Below are 22574 nucleotides of genomic sequence, written 5' to 3' on the forward strand. Positions count from 1 at the left end.
GCTAGGACCCGCCCACTGCGCGAAAATGTCCCGAAAGAGCCTGCACCAGCGAGATGGGTCATGGCGGGACAGTCCCGCCCGAGATCTCGCGAGATTTCCGGCCAATGAAATTTGGGCCGGGCCGAGGCCAGTCTGAAGCGCCATTTTGCGCTGGGGTCGCGGCGGTGTCAGCCTACGGGCCTGTCGTCGCCGTGATAGCTCGGCTGTGGGGGTGGGGCCATAGCCGTAGCCGGCTCCCTAGGGCTCGGCCCGCTCCGTGTGAGGCCCGAGGGGCGGAGGCGAGACTCCCCGAGCCTGTGTCGTTGGGGGGTAGCGGGGGGGGACTGGCGGGGCCGGGGCCTTGTTCAGGGAAGTCCCGCGCTGAGGCAGGGCGCCGGGGACGTGAACTGGAGAGACCCGGGTTCCCGCTCTGCCCCAGCCCGGCTGCGCTTCCCTGTGCCCAGGGGGGGAAGTGCCTCGCTCGCTGCGGCGGCGGCGTGGGGCGCTCAGCGCCGAGGCTAACGGGGGCCTGGCGGTTCCTGCGGCAGAGAAGCCCGGAGCCCTTTCCCCGGGCGAAAGCCTGGCCGTGGTGACGTTATTTGTGCCCTGTCCCCTTCTGGTAGCGACCGGGGTTCTGCACCCTGGCAGCTGCTGAAAAACCTGAGCTCGCTGCAGGGGCCTTGGGCTCGGGCCCTTCCAACACTGCAGCATGTGTCAGCAGTTACTACTGAGACTGGTAATGGGGGCAAACAAATTGTGTCTAGTGTAAACAGGGCCACATCATCCAAAGCCATCAGCATAATCGGCACGCAGGGACCCTCAGTGAAAGGGGGGAAAAGTGCATCTATCGTCTACTGAGAATAAGCTTCAGTTAAACAGCAACAGCTGTTGCGGTTATAGGCATAGGTGTAAACTTCCACAATAATGGGAAAGGTTAGTGTCCTGTAGATGGCAACCTAATGCCATTCACCTGCAGTGTCTCCTCCCCCCAGCCATTTTAAAAGGGAAAAAAATCTCATCCATTTGGCTCAGGTAAGAAGCTACATCACAGAGGTTATATTGTTACATCCAGTTTGAAGTATTTGCCTTTTTCTGGAGGCAGAGAAGATTATCTGGGTAATGAAATTCTTTAGTTTTTCTCTTTTAGAGCACCGATTAATGAAGGACAGGGATATATTACCCATACAAAGTAAAGGTAATATTTCTGCTAGGAAATTCTGAATGCTTCAGCTGTTTCTTTGCAGAAAACTGAAGCTGAACATTAAAGGTGGTAGACTGTGTTTTTTCTGAAGTTAGCTTTGTTTTTCATAGACTTTATCCAAGGCATAATTCCTGAAATTAGTATCAAAATTGGTAGTACTTGTTGAGTATCTGATGTATGAAAACGTTAACTTCTGCGTGCACTTTAATTTGGGTTAACAGTTTTGGAATATAACAATCCCTAAACTCAACCAAAATATAGGATTAACTTTCCCATAGTCTGGCAGGTTAAACACCAGTATGTTTATTATGAAAGGGCAAATAGTACAAGAAGATATTTCACAGATGACAGGGTAGGAAAGAAAAAGCTTAGACTTTACCTAGATTCAGAGTAATTCAGATTATCAAAAAAGTCATACATTCAGAGTTAGTAGCTATAGTTTGTGTAACACAGTATCTTCCTGATCTCTGCTGCTAGGTTAGAGGGCCAAATTCTGCTCATGCATGTCAGTGGCGAGTACTCTCATAAATCAGGCAAATAGATTTATTTTTATATATAATAGCAAGCCAATTATAAGCAATTAATTGGTAGTCTCTAGTAGTGATATTTTCATAAAGCAGGCAAATGATTTCAAAAAGAGCACATTAGATTCTTCAGACAAATGCAAACAAGGTTACCCAAATGTGTAACGCTAGTGCACAGAGAATTATGTTTGGTATAAAAAAAGTTAAAGCTAAATGAAGTTTCAGGCAAGCAGAGAACAAGAAATTGCCTCAGGCACTTTAAACAAAACAAAAAAAATCTTTAGAAACATTAAAAAAAAGTTAATGTACTTTGCACTTATGGACTTCAGGTTTTGCTTGCTTTAAGAAGGGTTTCCCCATGTTCTTATCCCATTAAACTTCAATTCCATAGAAGGGTTCAGCTGCATGGAGCAACTAGCATGTTCCTTAAGAGTTCTTCTGTGGAACTTTTATTGTTACCTAGAAAGAATAATATGGGTTAGTTTCCTATATTTGAAGGGTTATTTATAAGATTCACTTTGTTCCCTTCCCATTGCTCGAGTATAAATACCACAGAAATTAGAACTGGAAGAGACATTAGGTCATCCCTGTTACTGATTATTCCCTGTGGCTCACTCATCCTCTATACTCTAGTTTTAAGTGCACCATGTGGTGGGTTTTTACCACAATTTTACAGTTCAACAGAGCTCACTTTTCTGGACTTTCAGTTTAGTAGTTTCCTTTCTTCTAATATCACACATGTGAAGGCATGGATTCAATCTTGATTTGGATGGAAGAGTGGCACTTAAATAGTCAGCACTGCTTGGAGGTCTCCCATTCCAAGAACAAACTACACTCCAACTATTAAGTGGCTGATATTCAAGTTTCTAGGCAGCACATGTTCTTCAGAAATGCAGGCTTAATTTCTTTCCCAAATGAGTTCATTACTAGCCCACTCATTCTTTACAAATCAAATGCACTTAAAACGGGGGGATTCTAAGAGGTTTCTTGAAGATAGTGTTCAGTGGGGCAATAAACTGGAAGTTAGAATAGAACCCAGGATGCCTCAGTTCTGCCATTGCCTCACTGAGATTTTGAGCAAGTCACGCATCCTCATTTTACAGGTGAGGAAACTTGAGGCAGAGGTTAGCTGTCCTACCTCACAGAGGTATGTGAAGTTTATTTACCATTTGTGAAGTGCTCAGGCATTCTCTAATAAAACATGCTAAGCAAGTGCCAAACGTTGTGTTATTTTAGAAGCATAAAATTCAGAGCTACAAGAATTAAAGTGATAAATGAAAAGAGGACGGTTCGTGACCCTGAATGCTGAGGGCCAACTTCATTCTTCTAGCAGGCTTGTGTCAAAAGGTACAAAGCCCAGATCTCTAGTGTTTTCCTCTGGCGCGCTTTGATACTCACAGTTTTCACTTCTGTATATGCCTCCAGGCCATATTCCCCCAACTCTCGCCCATTCCCAGATGCTTTGTACCCACCAAATGGGGCCTGAGCTCCAAACACATCATAACAGTTTATCCTGGAATGGAAATCAAACCTTAGAAGCAGTTTGTCGCTCCAGAGCATCTACAGTACCAAGGCCTTTCCATGAAAGTCTCCATGATTAAGAGATGAACATTTCCTCAGATTCAGTTACAGCAAGTAGTCCACATCTACAAAGATTCTCTCCCACATACCACCCTTTTGGTCAAGCAGATCCAGAGGAGGCACAATTCAGCATCCATCAGAGAGTCAGGCGGGAAGGGTGTGTGTCTGGGGAAGGGGCGGGGGGTGGAAATAAGGTACAACGATCACTCCTCTGCTGGTTGAGTACTAACCTCACCCCCACTGACCCAGACATCAAGACAGAGTCAGGTATTCAATTCAGGTCTCCTGTCAGCACACCAAGCATTGAGGCTGCCTCTATCTGGCCACCTTTAAATACTGACTACCTGCTTACTCCATGCCATTTCTAGAAGGGAAAGCGAGATGCTGGGGTTCCAGAATTTTCACTAGATTCCAGTTTGTTTCTACAATACAGTTCAAGACGTTTTGACTTTTAAAGTAAAAGCCCTGACTACCTTAGCCACACCGCTCTTTTTGTATTGTGCTGCAGCAGCCAAGACGGCACAAACCTCTCTGCTTACCTAACAGCTTCTAAATTCAAGTGGTAGAGGGCTGGGAGTTGGCAAGGTCCCACCCCCCCTTGTTTCTTCCATCCCACCCACCAAGCCTCCGTCTACTCTTCAAGGCTCATCTGTTTGCACAGATTTTGCCAGAGGAAGGTTGGGGATTTTATTAGTGTTTGAGACTTTTGACATTTGGTTTGGTTTTTAGTTTTGTACCTGCACCAAGGTGTGTAATAAAACACAGTTTATACATTTAATGAAGGAGGCAGCTTGAATGAGAAAGCCACAGCTTTAAAAAAAAACTCAGGGGAAGGATTTGGCAATAGAGATCCTGTGTGTAGAAGACTCTTACCAGACAGTTCCAGCCCGCAATGCCTGGGACACGTGGTTTGCTTTGTCAAGATCTTTCGTGAAGACTGCTGCTGCCAGACCATACTTGGAGTTATTTGCTCTCTCAATGACTTCCTCAATGGTTTTGAACTTCAAGAGCTGCATAACTGGCCCAAATATCTGTGAAATCAAAACAGGACATATTAAAAAACAAACAAACAAACAAAAAAAACACGTAGTCTAGCCCAGGGGTAGGCATAAGGTGACCAGATGGGATGAAGAAAATATCGGGACACGGGGGGGGGAGGGGGTGAAAGAGTCCCACTGGCGGAAGAAAAAAAAAAATATCGGGACAAATTGCGTCCTGACCAAACATCGGTCAGGACACAGGACAAACGCCTAAATATCGGGACGTCTGGTCACCCTAGGTAGGCAACCTATGGCACGAGAGCTGATTTTCTGTGGCACTCACACTGCCCGGGTCCTGGCCACCAGTCCAAGGAGCTCTGCATTTTAATTTAATTTTAAATTAAGCTTCTTAAACATTTTAAAAACCTTATTTACTTTACATACAATAATAGTTTAGTTAATATATTATAGACTTATAGAAAGAGACCTTCTAAAAACGTTAAAATGTATTCCTGGCACGCAAAATCTTAAATTCAAGTGAATAAATGAAGACTCGGCACACCACTTCTGAAAGGTTGCCAACCCCTGGTCTAGCCTATAGCTGCAACAAAAGTTACAGTCTTGATGCAGAAACTACTAGGTGAGGTTCTCTGGCTTGTATTATGCAGGAAGTCAGACTAAATTATCACACTGGTCCCTTCTAGCCTTAAAAATCTAAATGAAAAACATTTCTGGATGATGGTTTGTCCATTTTTCTTCTGATTCTAGCAAGAGTTAGAGTTCAGATAATAATTTATGGAATTCTGTTACTTGTAGTCCCTAGCATCAAGAGATAAAACAAAAAAGAAAGACGACACTTGGCAGAAAGTTAGAGAAAAGAGAGATTTACAAATCAGTTGTTCTGACCTCCTCTGTAGCAATGGTCATGTTGTCCTGCACATCTCCAAAGATGGTCGGCTGGATGAAATAGCCCCTGTCTGCAGCAGGATTGCCACCACAAAGCAGTTTGGCTCCTTCCTGCTTCCCAGTGCTGATGTAGCCAAGGATCTTCTTAAACTGCTCTTCATCTACCTAAGATCAAAAAGAATAGCGATAGGTCAGTTTGATCCTTATGGAGAGAGAAAAGGATTCCACCACATTCTGGTCTATATACACCAGTTCTTTATATGGAATTAGGAAGGCGTGAATAGAACAACAATGCTGCATTTAGACAGATTCCTAAGCCAGTCTGCAAGGGCAGAAATTGCTGTATCTAATAGTTTCAGATGGAGTATTTTGAGGTCAAGTGATTATCTAAGCCAGTTCATTCATCCCCATTTCATTTAGATAACGGGCAACAGTTAACGCAAGTTAGGCATGTGAGTGCCAAGTACCTTCTAGCCTACTGGTTCATGGATACAGTGTCAAGTTTCAATGCACAATCAAGTAGCATCTCAAGAGAAGGAAAACTGAAGCTTCATGCTCTCACCTGAGGTCCCTGTTCAGTTTGAGAGTCAAATGGGTTTCCAACCACCCTGGACTTGGCTCTCTCAATGCTTCTCTCTACGAACTCATGATATACATCTTCTTGGACATACGTCCGGGATCCAGCACAGCAGCACTGGCCTTGGTTGAAGAATAGGGCAAAGTGGGCTTGCTCGACAGCCCAGTCCACTAGGAAAGATGGCAAAAATTCAAAAAATGGCTTAGGGGAGAATCTTCCTCATGCCAACAGCAAGAACGTCGGGGTTATGAACTCCCGTCCGCTCATGTCACTTCATATGGAAAGTTCTACTGCTCTTATAGCAAGGGTGTGAATGTGGATCTACATGCTGAACAAGTCTTTATTTAGATCAAATTCTACCCAAACTGCAGTGTCTATTAGAAATTAAACAAATCGGAAAAGTTGTTTCGGATCCAGCAAAATTTCCTTCCCCCACCACCACTTACAGAGCATGCCAGTTTCTTGGCTCAAGTGAGAGGTGCACGCACACACGCAAATCCACATGGAAGAGAAATAGGAGAGAGAACTAAGAAAAAATGCAAGAGGTTAGAAAGAGGCAGGCACAGCAGTGAAGCAAAACCTAATGGAAGAAAGAATGGGAGGAAACACTACCCAAAAGAATGAGTAAAAGATGTGAGAGGTCTGCAGGAAAACAACAAAGAAGTGTAATTTGTGGGTAAATTAGTTCCCCCATCCCCACCCACGCCCTCCATTGTTTTGTGAGGAAATGCTGATACACCATTTTGGCTGCCTCATTGTGTGTAAGATACTCCTCCCAAGATGCACCTATACTCTAAGACACTAGCCAGGTGGCGCCGTCAACAGGAATCCAGAGTGTCCCTCCATATAAGAGCTTATGTGGGAAACACTGTTAGAACCTTCCAGCCTTTCCCAAATCCTGGCTGCAAAAAGCCATCCCGAGAGCTACAATTCAAACACTGCACTGAGCCGGTGCTTACTATCAGCATCAGACATGATGATATTTGGGCTCTTCCCGCCAAGCTCCAGCGTCACTCTCTTCAGGTTACTCTCTGCTGCAGCCTTCTGGATCAGATGGCCAACCTGTATCGGAAGGAGCAGAATCAAGATTAGGAAATAAACACCTCTCAGCTAGGGTTTCCCAAATGATTAGTGGATGGAAGGTTCCATGTGGGTTGTGGAGGCCCTGGGAGGTGGGGGGTTAGAGAGCAAGCCTGCTCTGCACTCACCCCAAAGCAGCAACTCCTGTCACAATGGAGGGAGTGGCTGGGCCAAATTTGAGTGAATGGCACTTCAACCTGTGCACCACAACGCCCAGAGCGAGGAGCTGGGCCCAGCCCCGTGGGGTTAAATGCGGGGCCAGCTCACTCTCCAAACCAAACGCACCCCCTCCCCGCCCCACTTCAGGGCCTTCCCTCCGGCCTGGGATTAGGGTTGTGGTGCCAGGACAGAAGGTGGGAGATCGGAGCCTTCTTGGTGGGGCAAGGAGCAGGCGGTGGCAGTGGCGAAGGATGTTGGCCTATGATTTCCCCCCCAAAATTTGGACCCTGGGGGTCACACACAAAAAAGAGAGAGACAAAATACAGTTGGTGGGTCACCTTACTAAAAAGTTTATGAACCACTGTACTAAGCAACTCTTATAGCTGCTCTGTGTTACTCTGATGCTTTCGGGCATTGCAGTGAAGGGTCTGATTTTGTCCTAATGCTTTTCAAGCAGCTAGTGCAAGGACATACACTATAAGAGCCATGTTGTTGTACTCCACTCCGATTTCATTAAGGAAGTCTAGGCGGTAACAAAAATCAACAGTAATGACAGACATCAGAACCTCTGACCAAGCAGAGCTGGACACAGATGTACAGCTTGTGTGGATTTGATTTGAGAGAGACATACAGAATTTAAAATCAGCGTGTTGTGTATCTCCCAGCATCCTAGATATTTCAGCACCTGATAGAGTTTATTGCGTCACCTGGCTGGGTTACTGGTGTTAGGTATCTGTCAGCGGTTTCCTTATAATCCCTTCATTGTCTGCATTTTAGCTGAATCATTGAAGTCTGCACAGAGATTAAACTTCACCTACAAAGAAGCAGCCCAAAGGCAAACTTCTTTAAGAAGAACCGTTCCAAAAAGACCATCTGAACAGAGTAAGGCTTAGTTTGGTTACAAATCACTCATGGTGCTTAAAGACAGCTGTGTTTTTAAAACTAAGGCAAAACAGTTTTTTAGCGTTTGATACAGAACATAAATTTTACACAGGCCACCTACACGAGACGGTTGACAGAGATGCAGACCTGCCGCGTCTTACCTCAGTGGAGCCAGTGAAGGCCACTTTATCTACTTCCATGTGGGACGCAATGGCAGCCCCTGCAGTGGGCCCATAGCCGGGAACAATATTAACCACCCCTGGTGGGAATCCAGCCTGTAAGTTCACCAGCCAAAGAAAACTGATGTTACTTTATTATTCCCTTTACAAATCAAGAGGACCCGTAGCCCTGTCAGTCACACCAACCTCCAATACCCTGCCCCCCAAAAAACAAAGCTCCTCTCCACTTCACTCACATCCTCCAGGCTGCAGCCTTTTAAGGACTTTGCTAGACCACAGACACCTGCCTCCAGTAGCTTAAAGCCAGATTGCCAGTTTAGGTGACCCCCGGCTAACTTAAAGGGACAGCATTCATTTAAGTTTGTTTTGCTTAGTTAGCCCACTGAAGTCCATTGAAAACTCCATCCCAATTCTAAAGCAGCATCTCCTGTATCTGCCGGGAAGAAGGGCAGGGACAGAAATGACATCTGGTTAGTCTAGGTGCTGGAATTCGTTTAAAAAAACCCAAAACACGTTTTTCCTCTTCGGCCATGGCAACTTTTTGCTCTGGCTGCTCCTCCACCACCATGGCCCCTGCCTCATATAGGTTCCTGTAACCCACTCTTTGTGTGTTGCTGTGTGGTCATAGCACATTGCACAACCACAGATGGAAGTATAAGTCAGAACCAGCTTTTTCTCTCACCTCTTTGATCAGACTGGCCACATAAAGAGCTGTCAGGGGTGTTTGCTCAGCCACTTTCATCACAACCACATTCCCAGTGGCCAAGGCGGGCCCGATTTTCCACGCCTGCATCAGAAGTGGGAAATTCCACTGCAAGACACAAGGAAACCTTCTTGACTCCATTTGAAAATACTGACTCTCCATTTGAATTCATTGGAGAGATGAATAAGGGTCTGACAGATCCCCAGCTTCTGTAGTTGGTTCATCTCCACTGAAGTCACTTTCACCAGCTGTGGATCCAACCCTGTATTTGTCTCCCTTTCCATCCCTGCCTTACTAACACCCTGGATTATAAATTTGTGGTTCCTTTCGCTATCCCTGCCCTTGGTTCATGCGCTGGTAAGAAGGAACTGCAGAAGTTTAAGTTTTGATACAAAAAAAGTTAAAGCCTTTTCATTGACACTTAAAACGACTTCCTGAAAACTTACTTAAATGATTCTACATTATGGGCCTGACCTCTGGCCTTGTATCTTAGAAGTTTTTATTCATTTCATTACTTATTAATATGTAAATCACACACCCCATCACAGGATCCAAGCAGAGCTAAGAACGGAACCCAAAACTCCACATCCCAGTCAAGTGCAGAAACCTCAAGGCCGTCCTTCCTGGGATATTCTAGACATGGGTGCAGCATTAACTGCAAATACCTGCATGGCTCATCCGATGGGGGCCAAGAAGTAGAAGATTAAGTTAAATTCCCATAGCTAGAGTTGACTGAACAGGAGAGCTGTTCACTCACTTCTGGAGACTATCAAATAGTTAGGAACAAACACAGAGGAGATTAGTAGATAGAGTGAAGAGCTGGGTCTCTGCCTCTCAAGATATGCTATTTTTAAATGAGTGACGTATTTTGGGGGATGTCTATTTACAAAAGTTATGTCTAACTTGAAAGTTGTAATCTTAACTGTTGGAAACCAGGCCTCTTCTAATCGCCCATGAGTTGGTTTGAAACATTGATAGTGGAGTGTCTGCAAGAGCTTGATTATGAAAAAGTTCATGCTAAACTCGCTAACAGATTAAGATTCCAGAATTAAAGGTTCACATCCAATTCCTGCTCATTAGTAGACACACAAGCACAGTGCATCACAACCATGTCTGATCTCTAGCAAGGTAATCGTTACACACTATTTTATGTCCACAGCAATTCATAGAAATAAGATTAGATACAAATGAAGTTGCATCAGATCTGAGCTATAAGTGTAAATGAGGAACTTGCAGTAAAGAGGGTTCGAATTCTCTCATTCACAGCTGGATGCACAGAGTCGGATTGACAATTACATCAAGTCTGCTTCCTCACTGCCAGAGCAACGTAAAGGGCTACTAAGCGTAATTTCCCTCAGTATTAAAGCGAAATCGTGCCTCGCAGAGGCCAGAAACTTGCATTTTAATGTTACTCTCTATGCCAAGGTACATTTCTGTAGGCCCATGATACATTTTACTTACCGGGATGATCTGTCCACAGATCCCTACTGGCTCATGTCTTGTGTAACTGAAGAAGTCTCCATCTAGGGGAATGGTTTTTCCATGACATTTGTCAGCCCAGCCAGCGTAGTACCTGACAATCACATTGTTTTAGTCATTGGTTTAGGACAAGAAGTCTCCCACTTAGGAATAAGAGTGAATTTTTTTTTTTAACATCTCAGGCAGGGATTCAGACTCTGACCCTGTGGCAATAAGAGGGAACCACAGAGGCGTCGCCCCGCATGACCTAATATAACCGTGCCTGAGACACGAGTTGACGCATGACGCACATGTGGGTCAACAGACTCTGCTACAAAAAATCTCCTGGCTCCAGCACATGGCACGCATGTGCCCCCATATTTGGAATACACATAGGGACCACGACTCAAAGAAGAATGTTTCTCAAACACTGATTTTAAAAGGGACCTGAATGGAAAAGCCACAACATTGCTAAGAGCCTCAGGTCACCTGAAATCACTTTTTTTTTTTTTTTTTTTAAATATACGGTGCATTAGGGTTGAGCGAGAGCCCCTTCAAAGCAGTCTAAGCTCAGTACTCACTGCAAGCTTTACAGGGTACAGGCCTTATTTCGCTCCCAGAGTGGGCATGCCCACCTATGTGACTATGTAAACCCATTAGTCCAGCATGGGGGTTTTTTTGATAGGCAAATCAAATATCACTGACATTCCTTGGTTCCTTATCACTTGGTTCCTTATCACTTGGTTCCTTATCACTTGGCAGAGCAGGTTGTGTGTTCCTCGGCTAATGATTTCATGAGCATCTGGCAAGGCTACTTTTAGCAACATGCATTCCGCTGAGCTATGCCACTGAGCTAAGTTCAGCTCAAAACTGGACAAGCCCCAAGGACAGGATTCTGCCAGTGTAAAATACTCATCACAGGAAGCCTCCACCCAGCCTCTAGCCAGCACCTGAACATTGGCACATCTTCAGACGCCGGACTCACAGGTTAGTATTTTCCTTGCTTTATAGACAGCAAGTTGAATACAAACAGCAGAAACAGATTGTTTGGGTCTAGCCAGGACTCACAGCGGCCCATTACTCTTTACGATGCGTTTAACAAGTTCAGAGGTCTCAGATTTGCCAATAGCATCTTTCAGGGTTGGTATGTGGCTTTAGGAAGGCAGGATTTGGAGATGCGCGTTCCAGAGCCATACTGAGGAAGCAGCTGACTGCATTAACCTGGCTGAACTGATTAAAAGTGAGTGTCACTGGCTTGGGGTGCATTTCACCCTGCCTCAGGCCATCAGGTCAGATCAAGTCTAACCAGCTAGTATGCTCAAATTACAGCAGCACCCAGACAGAATTCCCACCACACAGCAACATTTGCAGATCTCCAGCTACCACAGATCAGCTGAATGCCAGACTTCACAGCACTTCACATGGACTTGCTCTCGTCGTTGCATGAAGAAAACAAACTCCTACCTGATACATTTGGTTACCATGTCCAGATCCACTAAGTAGGCGATGGAGTACGGTTTGCCATTATCCAGAGTTTCCAGCTCCTACGAAGAGAGTTACAAACTCCTATTTGAATAGTCCCAGCCCTGACTCCCAGCCACAGCCCAAGGTGAGCCTGACTCTGGGTTTCCTCTTTGACAAGTTCTGCATTTAGCTCTTCCTACCTAGCCCCAAATGCCCAACACTGTGAAGACTCCCTCCCTCTCCTTCCTTGCATGGGCTATGGGTCTTTTGAAAGGTAGAAGGGACTGATCCAAGGTCCTCTTCTCCCCTCTCCTAGGGCAGAGTATACTGACCCCACAGCTATTCCAAACTCCAGGCTGAAGACCTGAGCTGGATCACCCCATGCTGCAGCACACGGAGCTGTCAGACCATCAGACACCCCAAAAGACAGCCGAAGGTAGAGTCTGGACAGTCAGTTATTCCTTTCCCCACTAATGAGACAGAGCAGTGTAGTCGTGATCACTATCATCGTGCTTATGAGCGGTAGGGGAAGCAATGAGGCTGCAGGCCCTTGGCTGGGCCAGATGGGTTTGTTTCAGCAGTGTGCCGCGAGGCTTCAGGCAGTGAGACTCTTGGGATGAAAGTCTGCGCTCAGTAAAACCAGGCTAGCTCCCCCGTCTTTGACAGTGCAAGATTCAGAGCAGTGCAAGAGCAGGACTGGCCGAGAGGCTGCAAGGCCCTTCTAGCAGAGGTCACACCTGCTGCATGCTCAGAGCACTCAGTCCTGATGGCGAAAGAGCCTCTGGCGTCTGCCAGTTCAGAGAGTTCCAAGCCTGGGCCAGAGCCGCTGCAGACAGGAACAAGCAGTCGGGTCCCTCCTTTGCTCTGACTGCAGGAACGGGTTGCCGAACATGATGAGTGGCTTGTTTACCCTTCGTACCCCACAGAGCTGCCGTTAGTGCATGAGCTGCAACAGCCAGCTCCTCCCGCATGCAGCCAAGCGCACAAGCGAGCTCCCCTCCCCCGAGACGGCCGTATCCACCTCTGGCGACACTGCCCGAATCCTTCCCATACCCAGCTGAACCAGACCGGCAGTGCCCAGCAGACAGCGTTACTAGACTGCACCACCCCGGGGAGGACAGAGAGTACATCCAGGGAGCACGATACGCACGGCCAGGTAAGCCCGATCTCTCTCAATCAGGTCAGCGAGGCGGTACAGCAGCTTCCCCCGGTGAGAGGCGTCCATCCGTCTCCAAGGCGAGCCCAGCTGGAAGGCTGCCTTGGCCGCCTGCACGGCCTTGTCCACATCCGCCTGAGGAGGAAACCAGACAGAGAGGCTGAGTGGACAGTGCTCCCCTCCCACACCGCCTAATCTGAGGTTGTATGGAACAGGCCGCACTCAGAGGGAAAAAGAAATGAGAGAGGCTGGCGAGAAGTGGCGCAGGAGAAAGACCGAGGAAGCTGAAATGCAGCCTGCACTAGGAGTCAGGACTTTCTGGGTCCCCGGCGCATTCTCTAAACTGTATACTTAGTTTCTACACTAGGTCCCTGTGCCAGGTTAGTCCCCTGCTGTTTGCCTGGGGGTTAATACTGACCTGTCTCCCAGGGCGGTGGGAGGCTGAGTGCTGTGTGTAGCAGCGCTGTACTCCGAGTCATGGCATAGGCAGGGGGACAAAACCTTGTGTGTCTCATCACATACGTATGTTAGACGGGAAACTGGGATCCGTCCTCTGCCCTAATGCAGATTGATGCTGGGCAAGGCCTCATTGGTGGAAGGGCTGTCACTCAGGAGCCAGCAGCCATGCAGTCTGGCCACCTTTGCCCTCGCCGGAAGGAGAGACGGTCTCCTGTGTCAATGTCTTGGACGACAGGATGGTAGGTGCCAGCCTGTTCTGATTCCACCCCCCCCTTTGGCTCAGTTGAAGGGAGTGGTGGAGAGGCTGCAAAAGTCCCATCCTCAGAGCTGGATAATCCCACATCAGCACTGCCAAACACTGGCGTTACAGTGGATAAGTCAAAGCAATGATTTATTCATGAACTTCATGCAACTAAAAGAAACCCTCCCCCTTCAAAATACAGCTGCCAGCCACTGGCTAAGAAGGTCGCTGGATTGTGGGAGGGAACAGAACGTCCATCCCAGTGACACCAGAGAGCTCCTGTTATCGCCTTGATAAGATCAGGTAGCATCTTTCATACACGGAAAACCCAGCCCTGCCGTCAGCCGAGCCTCTGCAGGCGGATTCCAGCTTGTGTGCGTTTCGCAGAGTCACTGTTTGTCAACCCAGCTGTAGCCTGCCCAGCACTGCATGCTGCATCCGGAGAGAACGTTATGCAATTATATTTGAAAAGAACGGGTGTATAGGGCTGAGCAAACATCCCCACATAAAGGCGACTATCCTGGGGAAAGCCAAGCATGTTTACACAAGGCATATTTCAGCGGCAGCATCTGCTGAGCTAATATTTACTTTAGATCCTCTGGCGACACAGGACAAGGGCGGGGGGGGGTGACTTCTGAACTCTCTAGTTGGATTTGTTTAGGTTTAGCATGGCTGATTCAATTTAGAATCCAGTATCTCTCTATTTTATGGTGTTTATTGTTTCTAGTCAGTTCCCATTTTTGGCATATGAAGCGGATTACCAGGGAATGCAGAAATCCCAGTGATTTCCTCCCCCTCCTCCGACAACAGCATAAATCGACCAGTTGAGAGAAGAAGGTTGGCCTTGTAGTTAAGGCACTGAATAGGGACTCAGGATATCTGAGTTCAATCCTTGGCACTGCCTGGACTCCGAGCAACCTTGGGTGAGTCACTTCATCTGTCTGTGCCTCGATTCCCCGCTTGTAAAAATCGAGAGAATTCTTCTCGTGTCTTTCTGGACTATAAGCTCTTTGGAAGAGTTTCTGTTCCCGTATGCCTATGTGGAGCACGTGTACATCAGGGTCCTTAGGCACTACTGCAGTACGAGGTGCTCAGCATGATCAGGTCCCTTTTGTTCTGCTGATAAAACAACCATCCCTTCCATTTCACTGGAACCCCTCCAAGCCTCCAGTCCTGTTTTACAGCACCTACGTCACATACAGAGCCCTCTGGCACCCCCCCAATGCTGGCTTCTGTCCTTTCCTGGGGCAGGAACATTCTGCAAAGACTGATCCCAACATTGGGAGCTCAGCCTGTTCTTCACCACCCCTCCGCAGTTCTAATCCAGGCGCCGATGCTTACTCATTGGTGGCCTTGAGTTACTTCATCTTTCTGCGGCAGTCTCCCAAGGTTCAAAATGGGGGAAAAATAGCCATCTTTCTGGGATAGGGCAGAGAATAGTAAAGCACCATATAACAGCTAAGTATCCTCACTGCCTGTTTGGCTTCCTGCCTTTGATTAGGAGCAGAGCAAAGCTAGATAGGAAAGCAACACTGACACTTCTTTATATACAGTAAATGTAGTAGTTTCCCATAACATGGCATTAAGGCACTTGCAGGATAAAGAATAGAGAGCAAACATGTTTCTGGACAGGGGTTATAAAGAGACATGTACATGATCTCTTTTTATGCCATGATTTTGTAAGTCAATACCTATCAGTCTCTGAGATCTTATAAGGACAGCAGTTACCTTGTCTCCCTCAGCAACCTGGCAGATAACTTCCCCCGTTGCTGGGTTGACAGAAGGGAAGATTTTCTTGCTGACTGCATCATGCCATTCATTGTTTATGAAAATCTGTAATTCAAAAAAAAGAGAGAGACTTAAGTATTCAGGCCCGAGAGTCATCTAATCTGGAAGCTCTATTGTTTGGTGCTGGAAGCTGGAAGCACAGCTCTGCACCTTAAGCAGTTCAAATTAAATGTGTGTGGCTCTGCATATAATTTTTAACATGCAAAACACTAGAGAGTCATCGAAAAGCTACTTCCCACCAGAGCTTTCAAAAAGAAAACCCCTCAGACGTGCCACGTGCAAAAGGTTTCTGAGGAGCAGTCATTAAGCCGTACACAGCTAATCTCACAGCATTTTGGATCAGGCAAAACTGCACGGGAAGGGAGGAATCCATAGTCACGCGTTGAGTCAGGACAGCATCAAAACCCCTCATTCTAGGGAGATAAACTGACCAGTGCATGATCCACAAGAGACACAGCTGCAGCCACTGGGACCCCATAACAACAGACTCCCTGTGCTAGACTCTGCCATGGTAGGGTAGCCATTTGTGCAACTGTCCCATTTTGTAGACATCCCAGCCCACACATATCCCTTTGGGAGTGAGGCAGAGAACCCCTCCAGGTCCCTGGATACCAGAACAATGAGTGTGGTATCTAGACTAGATCAATGGACAGACTTCACCCAGCCACCTCTGCCAGAGACCCCAGGGCATGCTTAGGCACTCCTCCTGCCCAGACAAGCTAGCGAGCAGAGGGAACAGCACCCACCGGAAAGACCTTCTGCTTATTGACAAAGGGCATCTTCCTTCCCTCCCCCCAGTTCTAAATATTTTGTGAAACTAGAGTAAATAGGGGCAGAGTGGGGCAGGCGACAAACAGAGCAAGACATGGGGCAGAGTGGGGCAGGCGACAAACAGAGCAAGACATGGGGCAGAGTGGGGCAGGCGACAAACAGAGCAAGACATAAGCCACCAGGAAAGACAACAAAATATGCCCTTATTGACCCTGTTGTGCTTATTTGTGTGCCTTCCAGTCCTACAATTCTACGCCCAGGCTAGGGCTCCAAGATATACACAAGGCAGTGCCTTAGGTTGTGTGTCCCCTCCTCCATCCTGGCCACTGTGACATTCAGATCAACCCCTCCAGTCCAAAACGCAGCTACCAAGTTTTGCAACAGCTACCTATTCAACGGCATGATCTTACTCTTGCCCTGCGTACTGTATAGGAATAGGGCTGTATCCCTTTCAATAGGGAGTGCACCCTCAGTGTTTCAGAAACCACCAGCCCTCTGCCAGAGCTGCAGCATTTACACGTAGCTTGCACAGTGCGTCCAGGGAGTAGGCACGGATATCTGGAACTCACTTGCCCATGTGGGTTCTTCGTATTATGTATGTTGTGTAACAAGCAAGAGACAACTCCTTCACTCTCCTGTTTGCTACACTCACTTGTTCTATCTTGTCTCAAATTAGACTAAGCTGCAGAGGGCAAGAACTGTGTCTACTCTGTTCATCAGGGTGGATAAAAATCAAATAAAAAAAAAAATCGGATTTTTTTGATAGATTTTTTTCCTCAAAAAGCATTTTATCTAAAGATAAAGATACATTATAGCTCAAAGATATCTCATCATGGAATAGGGATTATAAATTCTAATTCTATAGTATGAGACAATATATTCATGTCATGTTTAAGAAAAGTTTTGTAAATGAGTTCCAATAGTTCATGGATTAGGGACCCAATTTTATGGGGTTCCAGGGGCTTCTGTATAGATTATTTAGGTTAATTTTCTATCTACCCAATGGGGCTCAGTGCTCAGTCTAGAAGATACCATCAGAGATACTTAGTTTTGCAGTTCTCAGACTGTGGATTTGTGTCTCCAGAGGTAACATACTTGTTAACAGCAAACATATTTTTAAATAAATAAAGATGAAAAATAACAGACCTAAACTCTATTGTCCCTCTGCAAATTTGTGTACAAAGAGTCAATCCCTTACCTCTCTCTAAAAGTGCAAAGTTTCAAAAAGTTCAGTGAATAGAAGATTGTTGGAGGCGGAATAGATCTGGACAAGAAGAAGAAGTCTGGAGATAAATATGAGAAGCGAGGGACATATGCTTGTTTTGTTAAAATATTATGTTTGCTGTTGAAGAAAAAAAATCCAGACTCCATAACATTGTTGTTTTAGTTAAATAAAACAATTTAAATGTCTGTCTGGTGATGTTCTCCACCTGATACAGCATGGCAAGAAAATCCGCCAAATATTAATGATTAACCTGTTGAATTGGAGATATTTATGAAGTCATTGGGAAGTGAACTATCTGCTTCAATTACCTTTGGTAAATGAAATAACCAAACAAGCATTCATTTTCTGATATAGCTGTAAAACTATCTGAAAAGTTTTCAAAATAAATCACTGTTTAAAAATGTATAGTGTGTACCTTCTAAAAATGAAACCTACATCTATCTCCGAGTTGTGAAGAATATGTATTAAGGTTATAACAACCAAGAATGCGCTTTTGTGTAGAAAACCATGATTAAATCGAGTCTTCCTGATTTAAATCAAATCCACCCTGCTGCTCATACAGGAGGTAAAATAAACACAGGTAACACAATAGAACACCGCTCCTTATCAGGGCTTTTTACACGTGACTGCAATACACGCTCTAGTCGCAGCTGTCTAGTTTGCTTAGATGCTTAACATCAGAGTTTGGCAGCGGATGCTGTTTTAAGCAAGGATACAACCCTCCTCCCACTCCATTGCATTTCCCACACTTGCCAGTTTGCAGTGCGCTTCAGAGCTTGTTCCTTGGATCTCCATCTGCAGACTCAGCGTCATTTAGGCCTTAGTTTATAAACAATTTTTCCATACAAATTCCCCCTCCCCCCCATGATTCCCATCAGAACTAGAGAAGAAAAGGGCTACACTACGGGAGGGAGGGGGGTCGACCTAAGATACGCAACTTCAGCTACGTGAATAGCGTAGCTGAAGTCGCGTATTTTAGGTCGACTTACCTGGCTGTGAGGACGGCGGCGAGTCGACCGCTGCCGCGCCACCGTCGACTCTGCTGCCGCCTCTTGCCGCGGTGGATTTCCGGAGTCGACGGCAGAGCCATCGAGGATCGATTTTATCGCGTCTTCACTAGACGCGATAAGTCGATCCCCAGTAGATCGATTGCTACCCACCAATCCGGTGGGTAGTGAAGACCTGCTCTAAACACAGACTCAGTTTGCATTTAGCCAGTGAGGACAGATTAATGCAACTCCTAATGACATTATAAAGCAAACTGGCACCTGGGCGCTTCAGTAGGTTGCCAGATTCAGGAATTACAGCCTTCATTTAGGAAGGTTTCAGGATGTGTTTACTAGCGTACATCACTGAAGTCTCTCGATTCCCCCTCACTGCTCAGTTAGCAACGGCTACTGCTGTCCCTTCACACAATCTCCCCACCACTAGGGCAAGGTTTTTCTCTGCAGCTCCTGCCATCTGGAACAACCAAGTATTGCTAAGGACCCACTGTGGTCAGTTTCTGCCTCATCCGCTCTATCGTCATGTCTTTTCTAGACATTGTTTTGCTCTTCTGATGGGAGCATTACACAAAAGCCCCACTCAGGAGCCCAGCTGCACTGTGCTAGGCACTAGGGCCACAAACTATTCCAGACAGTCCCTGAGCTGAGGAGCTGTAAACGTTTTTTTAAAAGGACAAAAATAAGTCCAGTTTCTCTCTGCTGTTACTGTAGCTTTGTCAGAGCGACATGGGATATAGTTTGCACGAAATACTCAACGCTAGCATAGCTGTCACATTAACTGAGGTGAGAGATCTTTCAGAAGCCAAACGCAGGCACCCAAAGCAAAGTCTCAGTGCAAAGACCACAGCGCTTTTATCAGAGTGACGTTGCACAATAAGCGAAAGCAAGCAAATTCCCCTATAGAAGCAACTGATTCATATACAGTTGTTACTCAAACACAGTGACGCAGCAGTTGTAAGCTTGTATTTGTCCAGGGTTTAGTCACATTTCATTTTTCATCGTTAAAGCTGACAAAACAGCTGACCTGAGATAACAGTGAAGGAAAAGTAGAAGATAGTCTAGGCAAAACAACATACCCAGGATGCATGCTAAATCCTAGCCAATGGATCGACTTGTTTTCGCTCTATTCATTTGCAATGGTGACAGCAATTGAGCTAAGAAGTGTAGAACACAGTGACAGTCGTGACTCAGCTTGAATTTACACACACACACGCACACACGCACACAGAGTGGAGGACAACTTGCTTTATTGGCCAGATGCAGGAACTGACTGCATTGCTTGCGAAGACCAATAGACTCTACATTACTTGCATTAAGACCAGTTGCGATGGGTTCTTTTTGTTTTTTTAAAAGAATGTCTTGCAACAAAAGACATAGCATTTAAATGCTCTGCAGGCCTGTTCTGTTCGGCTTCCTGCTCACCACCAATAAAGAAGATGGTAGTATTCGGACTGTATTTATATTTGCCTTGTAGCATTTACATGGGAAAAAAAAGTCAAACTTCAGCATTAATGTAGTTTAACCTAATCTCAGGTGTTATGAAAGCAGGTAAGGAAGCTTTTAAAAGGAGGTTTGGCAGTGCCTGTTTATGTGACCAAATACAGATGCCTTGGTAAACAACATTAATCCATGAAGAATAAGCCATTTTGGAGGGCGGTTAATCCAGAGTGCTTTGTGCTGTCATCTAGTTTTGTGGGGCAGAGTCTTTCCAGCACCGTGCAAAGAGATTATTTTGGAGTTTGTCACAGGAGGCAGGTTTCAGTTTGCTTTGCACTTGGTATTTGCACAACCCTTTGTGGAGGACAGGTTACAGAGACAAGCAAAGTCCTATGTAACCCTCCACTTGCAGCACTTTGGGAACTGACAGCACTTAGGGACTTGCAAATTCGTTCCACCCTCCGCACACCAGGACGCAGGTTGCAAATGCCAGGCCAGTACCATGGCCTTGTTTTTACTTTAAAAACAACCCCCACAATAAAGCAGCCGCTGCAGCCCAGAATAAAATGCAGCGAGTCCATTGCTTGCAGAGCGGACAGACAGCCTGACCGTGAAGAGGGAACATTGCTGAAGATTGTTTTTATTAGAGGGTTGGTCCTATAGTAACTCAGTTTATTAGCAACTTTGGGTACACCATTTACCGCTGCAACAGAGGATTCTGCAGAGACAACGGTCTTAGCTGTAGGTGCGTGACACAGCTGGAGAGGCTGACGGCCCCTGACCAAGGAGATGAACCCTGGACCCTCCGATTGAATGTCTGATGCTCTACCAGCTGAGCTAGGTCAATCTGCTTTGCCGTAAGGCCCAGGTCACAAGGAGGGCAAACAACTTTTCAGGCCGTTTGATGCTCTTTTAGGGGCTGCGCTTTGAGCAGGAGCCCCAGCGCTGTCCTGTCCGCGCTCAGCACTGCGCTGGGGGCCCTGGGAGGGAGGCAAGGAGAAGAGAGAGGCCGCCTGGGGCGGTTGCTGGGGCCAAGCCTCCCTGGGGGAGACGGGGGTGGAAACGCCACTGCCCCCGCTCAGGCTGCGATGCCCGGCGGGGCCCCGCTGCTCGGCCAGCCCCGAGCCCGACCTCGGGCAGGGAGCCGTAGGGCCGGGCCCGGCTCCGCTCTCGCCAGGCATTACCCAGCCGCAGCCCCAGGGCAAAGGGGAGCAGCGGGCAGGGATCCCCCCGGGCCCGGGGCCCTGCCCGTGCCAAGCTCGCTTCTGGGAGGGGGCGCTGGCTGCAGCCCAGCCCGGCCGCTCGCGGCTGCAGGGCTCCCGTCCGGCCGCTCCCAAGCCGCCCAGGCCGACAGCGGGAGGGAGGGTCGGTGGCAGCCCCGCGGGCTGCAGAGAAGCCGGGCCCCGCAGACACCCCCTGCGCCGCGCTGCCGCGCCCGCGGGCCGGGCTCGAACCCCCCGGCCCGCCCGCCCCCTACCTTGTTGTAGGCGATCTCCGGGCGGGGGTTGGGGGCGGGGATGGCGGGGGCCGCGGCCGAGAAGGGGCTGGCGAGCTGGGCCGGAGCCGCCCGGCCCCACAGCCGGGAGCCCAGCGCGGCCGCACGCAGCATCCTGGCACTGGGGAGACGCAGGGCCATGGGGCGAGCCGCGGATGCAGCCACGGGGGGGGCGCGGCCCGGGGGCGGGTCCGGGCCCCGGAGCACGTGGGCGCGGGGAGCTGGCTGCCCCGGCTCGGTAGCTGTAGCTCGGGCCTGGCGGGCTCCAGCGAGCTCCGTCCTGCCGCTCCCCGGCCCCGCTGTAGCCGCAGCAGCGCCAAGCTCGCCTGGCGAAGGGCGAAGGGCCCCGGCCGGGCTCGCCTCTGCTGGCCCGCAGGCTAGCGCGGGGCTAAGGGGGCTGCTGCCCGTCCAAGCGCTTTGGACGCGTCGCCTCCGCTCATCCCCCCGCGGAGGGTCTGTCTGACCCGGGCAGGTCGGTGCCAGGTTTGCCAAGTGGGCACCGGCCACGTACTAGGTGACCAGAGAGCAAGTGTGAAAAATCCTGGGGGAATTAGGCGCCTATGTAAGACAAAGCCCTGAAGATTGGGACTGCTGCCCCTCTAAAATCAGGACCTCTGGACCCCCTAAGCCCAGGGGGCTGTGGCAGGAACCAGGACTTCATCTAATGCATCCCCTTGTGGTCCGTGTCTGTCTCTCTATTAGTTACTTGTATGGTCCCCTCATCACTATAGCACCTGGGCACCGCACATCCTTTAAACTGCCTTCTGAGTAGGGCAGCCCTCTTACGGTCCTACAGATGGGGAAACTGAGGCACAGAGAGGCCAACTGCCTGGTTTGCCCAAGGTCACACAGGGAGACTGGGGTGGAGCAGGGAATTTAACCTACATCTCCCAGGTCTCAGGCTAGTGCCCTACCCCCTGGACCATCCTTCCTCATGTGCGTCTCTTGCACAATATTAATAGGTAGGACCTAATCCTGCTAGTTGTGTCCCACGGATGGACTCGCCTCCTCCCAAGCCCTAATGACTGCAACAAGGATCCACGTCCAGGGGTCTGCCCAGGCCGATCAGCTCCACTCTGAGCCCCTGCCCAGGCGTCCTAGCCCAAGCCTCAACGTCAAAGCGCTGTCTACACAGCTACTTTTGGAGCACTGGCTGAGCCCCGCTAACCCAGGGCTGTGGAACATGGACTGGGAAGCTCGTTCTAAACTGCAGACACTCTTCAAAACCTCCAGGTCTAAGCCAAGCCCCGTGCCACTGCTCCCTGATTTCAGCATGTGCTAGTCCAACCCGCACTCCCCCTTCGCTATGGGAAGCACACGCGGAG

At 48.0% G+C, this 22574-nt stretch overlaps 1 protein-coding gene across 1 annotated transcript; it reads right to left on the reverse strand.

Annotated features, from left to right (window-relative positions):
* Nucleotides 1–1460: 1460 nt before the first annotated feature.
* Nucleotides 1461–21405, reverse strand: ALDH2 (aldehyde dehydrogenase 2 family member). The gene is made up of 13 exons (XM_034790814.1): nt 21232–21405; nt 15258–15362; nt 12824–12964; nt 11674–11753; nt 10213–10324; nt 8731–8859; nt 8031–8144; nt 6708–6810; nt 5734–5918; nt 5172–5336; nt 4159–4316; nt 3103–3217; nt 1461–2163 (listed from the first exon to the last, which is right to left on the reverse strand). The coding sequence occupies exons 1-13, from the start codon at nt 21388–21390 to the stop codon at nt 2131–2133; spliced, it is 1599 nt and encodes a 532-aa protein (XP_034646705.1). The 5' UTR covers nt 21391–21405; the 3' UTR covers nt 1461–2130.
* Nucleotides 21406–22574: the final 1169 nt, after the last annotated feature.

Source organism: Trachemys scripta, chromosome 15 (genome assembly GCF_013100865.1).
Source record: "Trachemys scripta elegans isolate TJP31775 chromosome 15, CAS_Tse_1.0, whole genome shotgun sequence".
Classification (NCBI taxonomy): Eukaryota; Metazoa; Chordata; order Testudines; family Emydidae; genus Trachemys; species Trachemys scripta.

What these genes read in the sequence shown, in the direction of transcription:
- ALDH2 (XM_034790814.1), bottom strand. Translation starts at nt 21,390, where the DNA reads ATGGCCCTGCGTCTCCCCAGTGCCAGGATGCTGCGTGCGGCCGCGCTG. An exon ending in GAGATCGGGCTTACCTGGCC is followed by an intron (nt 11,754 to 12,823) that starts GTGCGTATCGTG and finishes CTCTCTTCGTAG; the next exon opens with GAGCTGGAAACTCTGGATAA. An exon ending in CCTTCACTGGCTCCACTGAG is followed by an intron (nt 6,811 to 8,030) that starts GTAAGACGCGGC and finishes CTTCCGATACAG; the next exon opens with GTTGGCCATCTGATCCAGAA.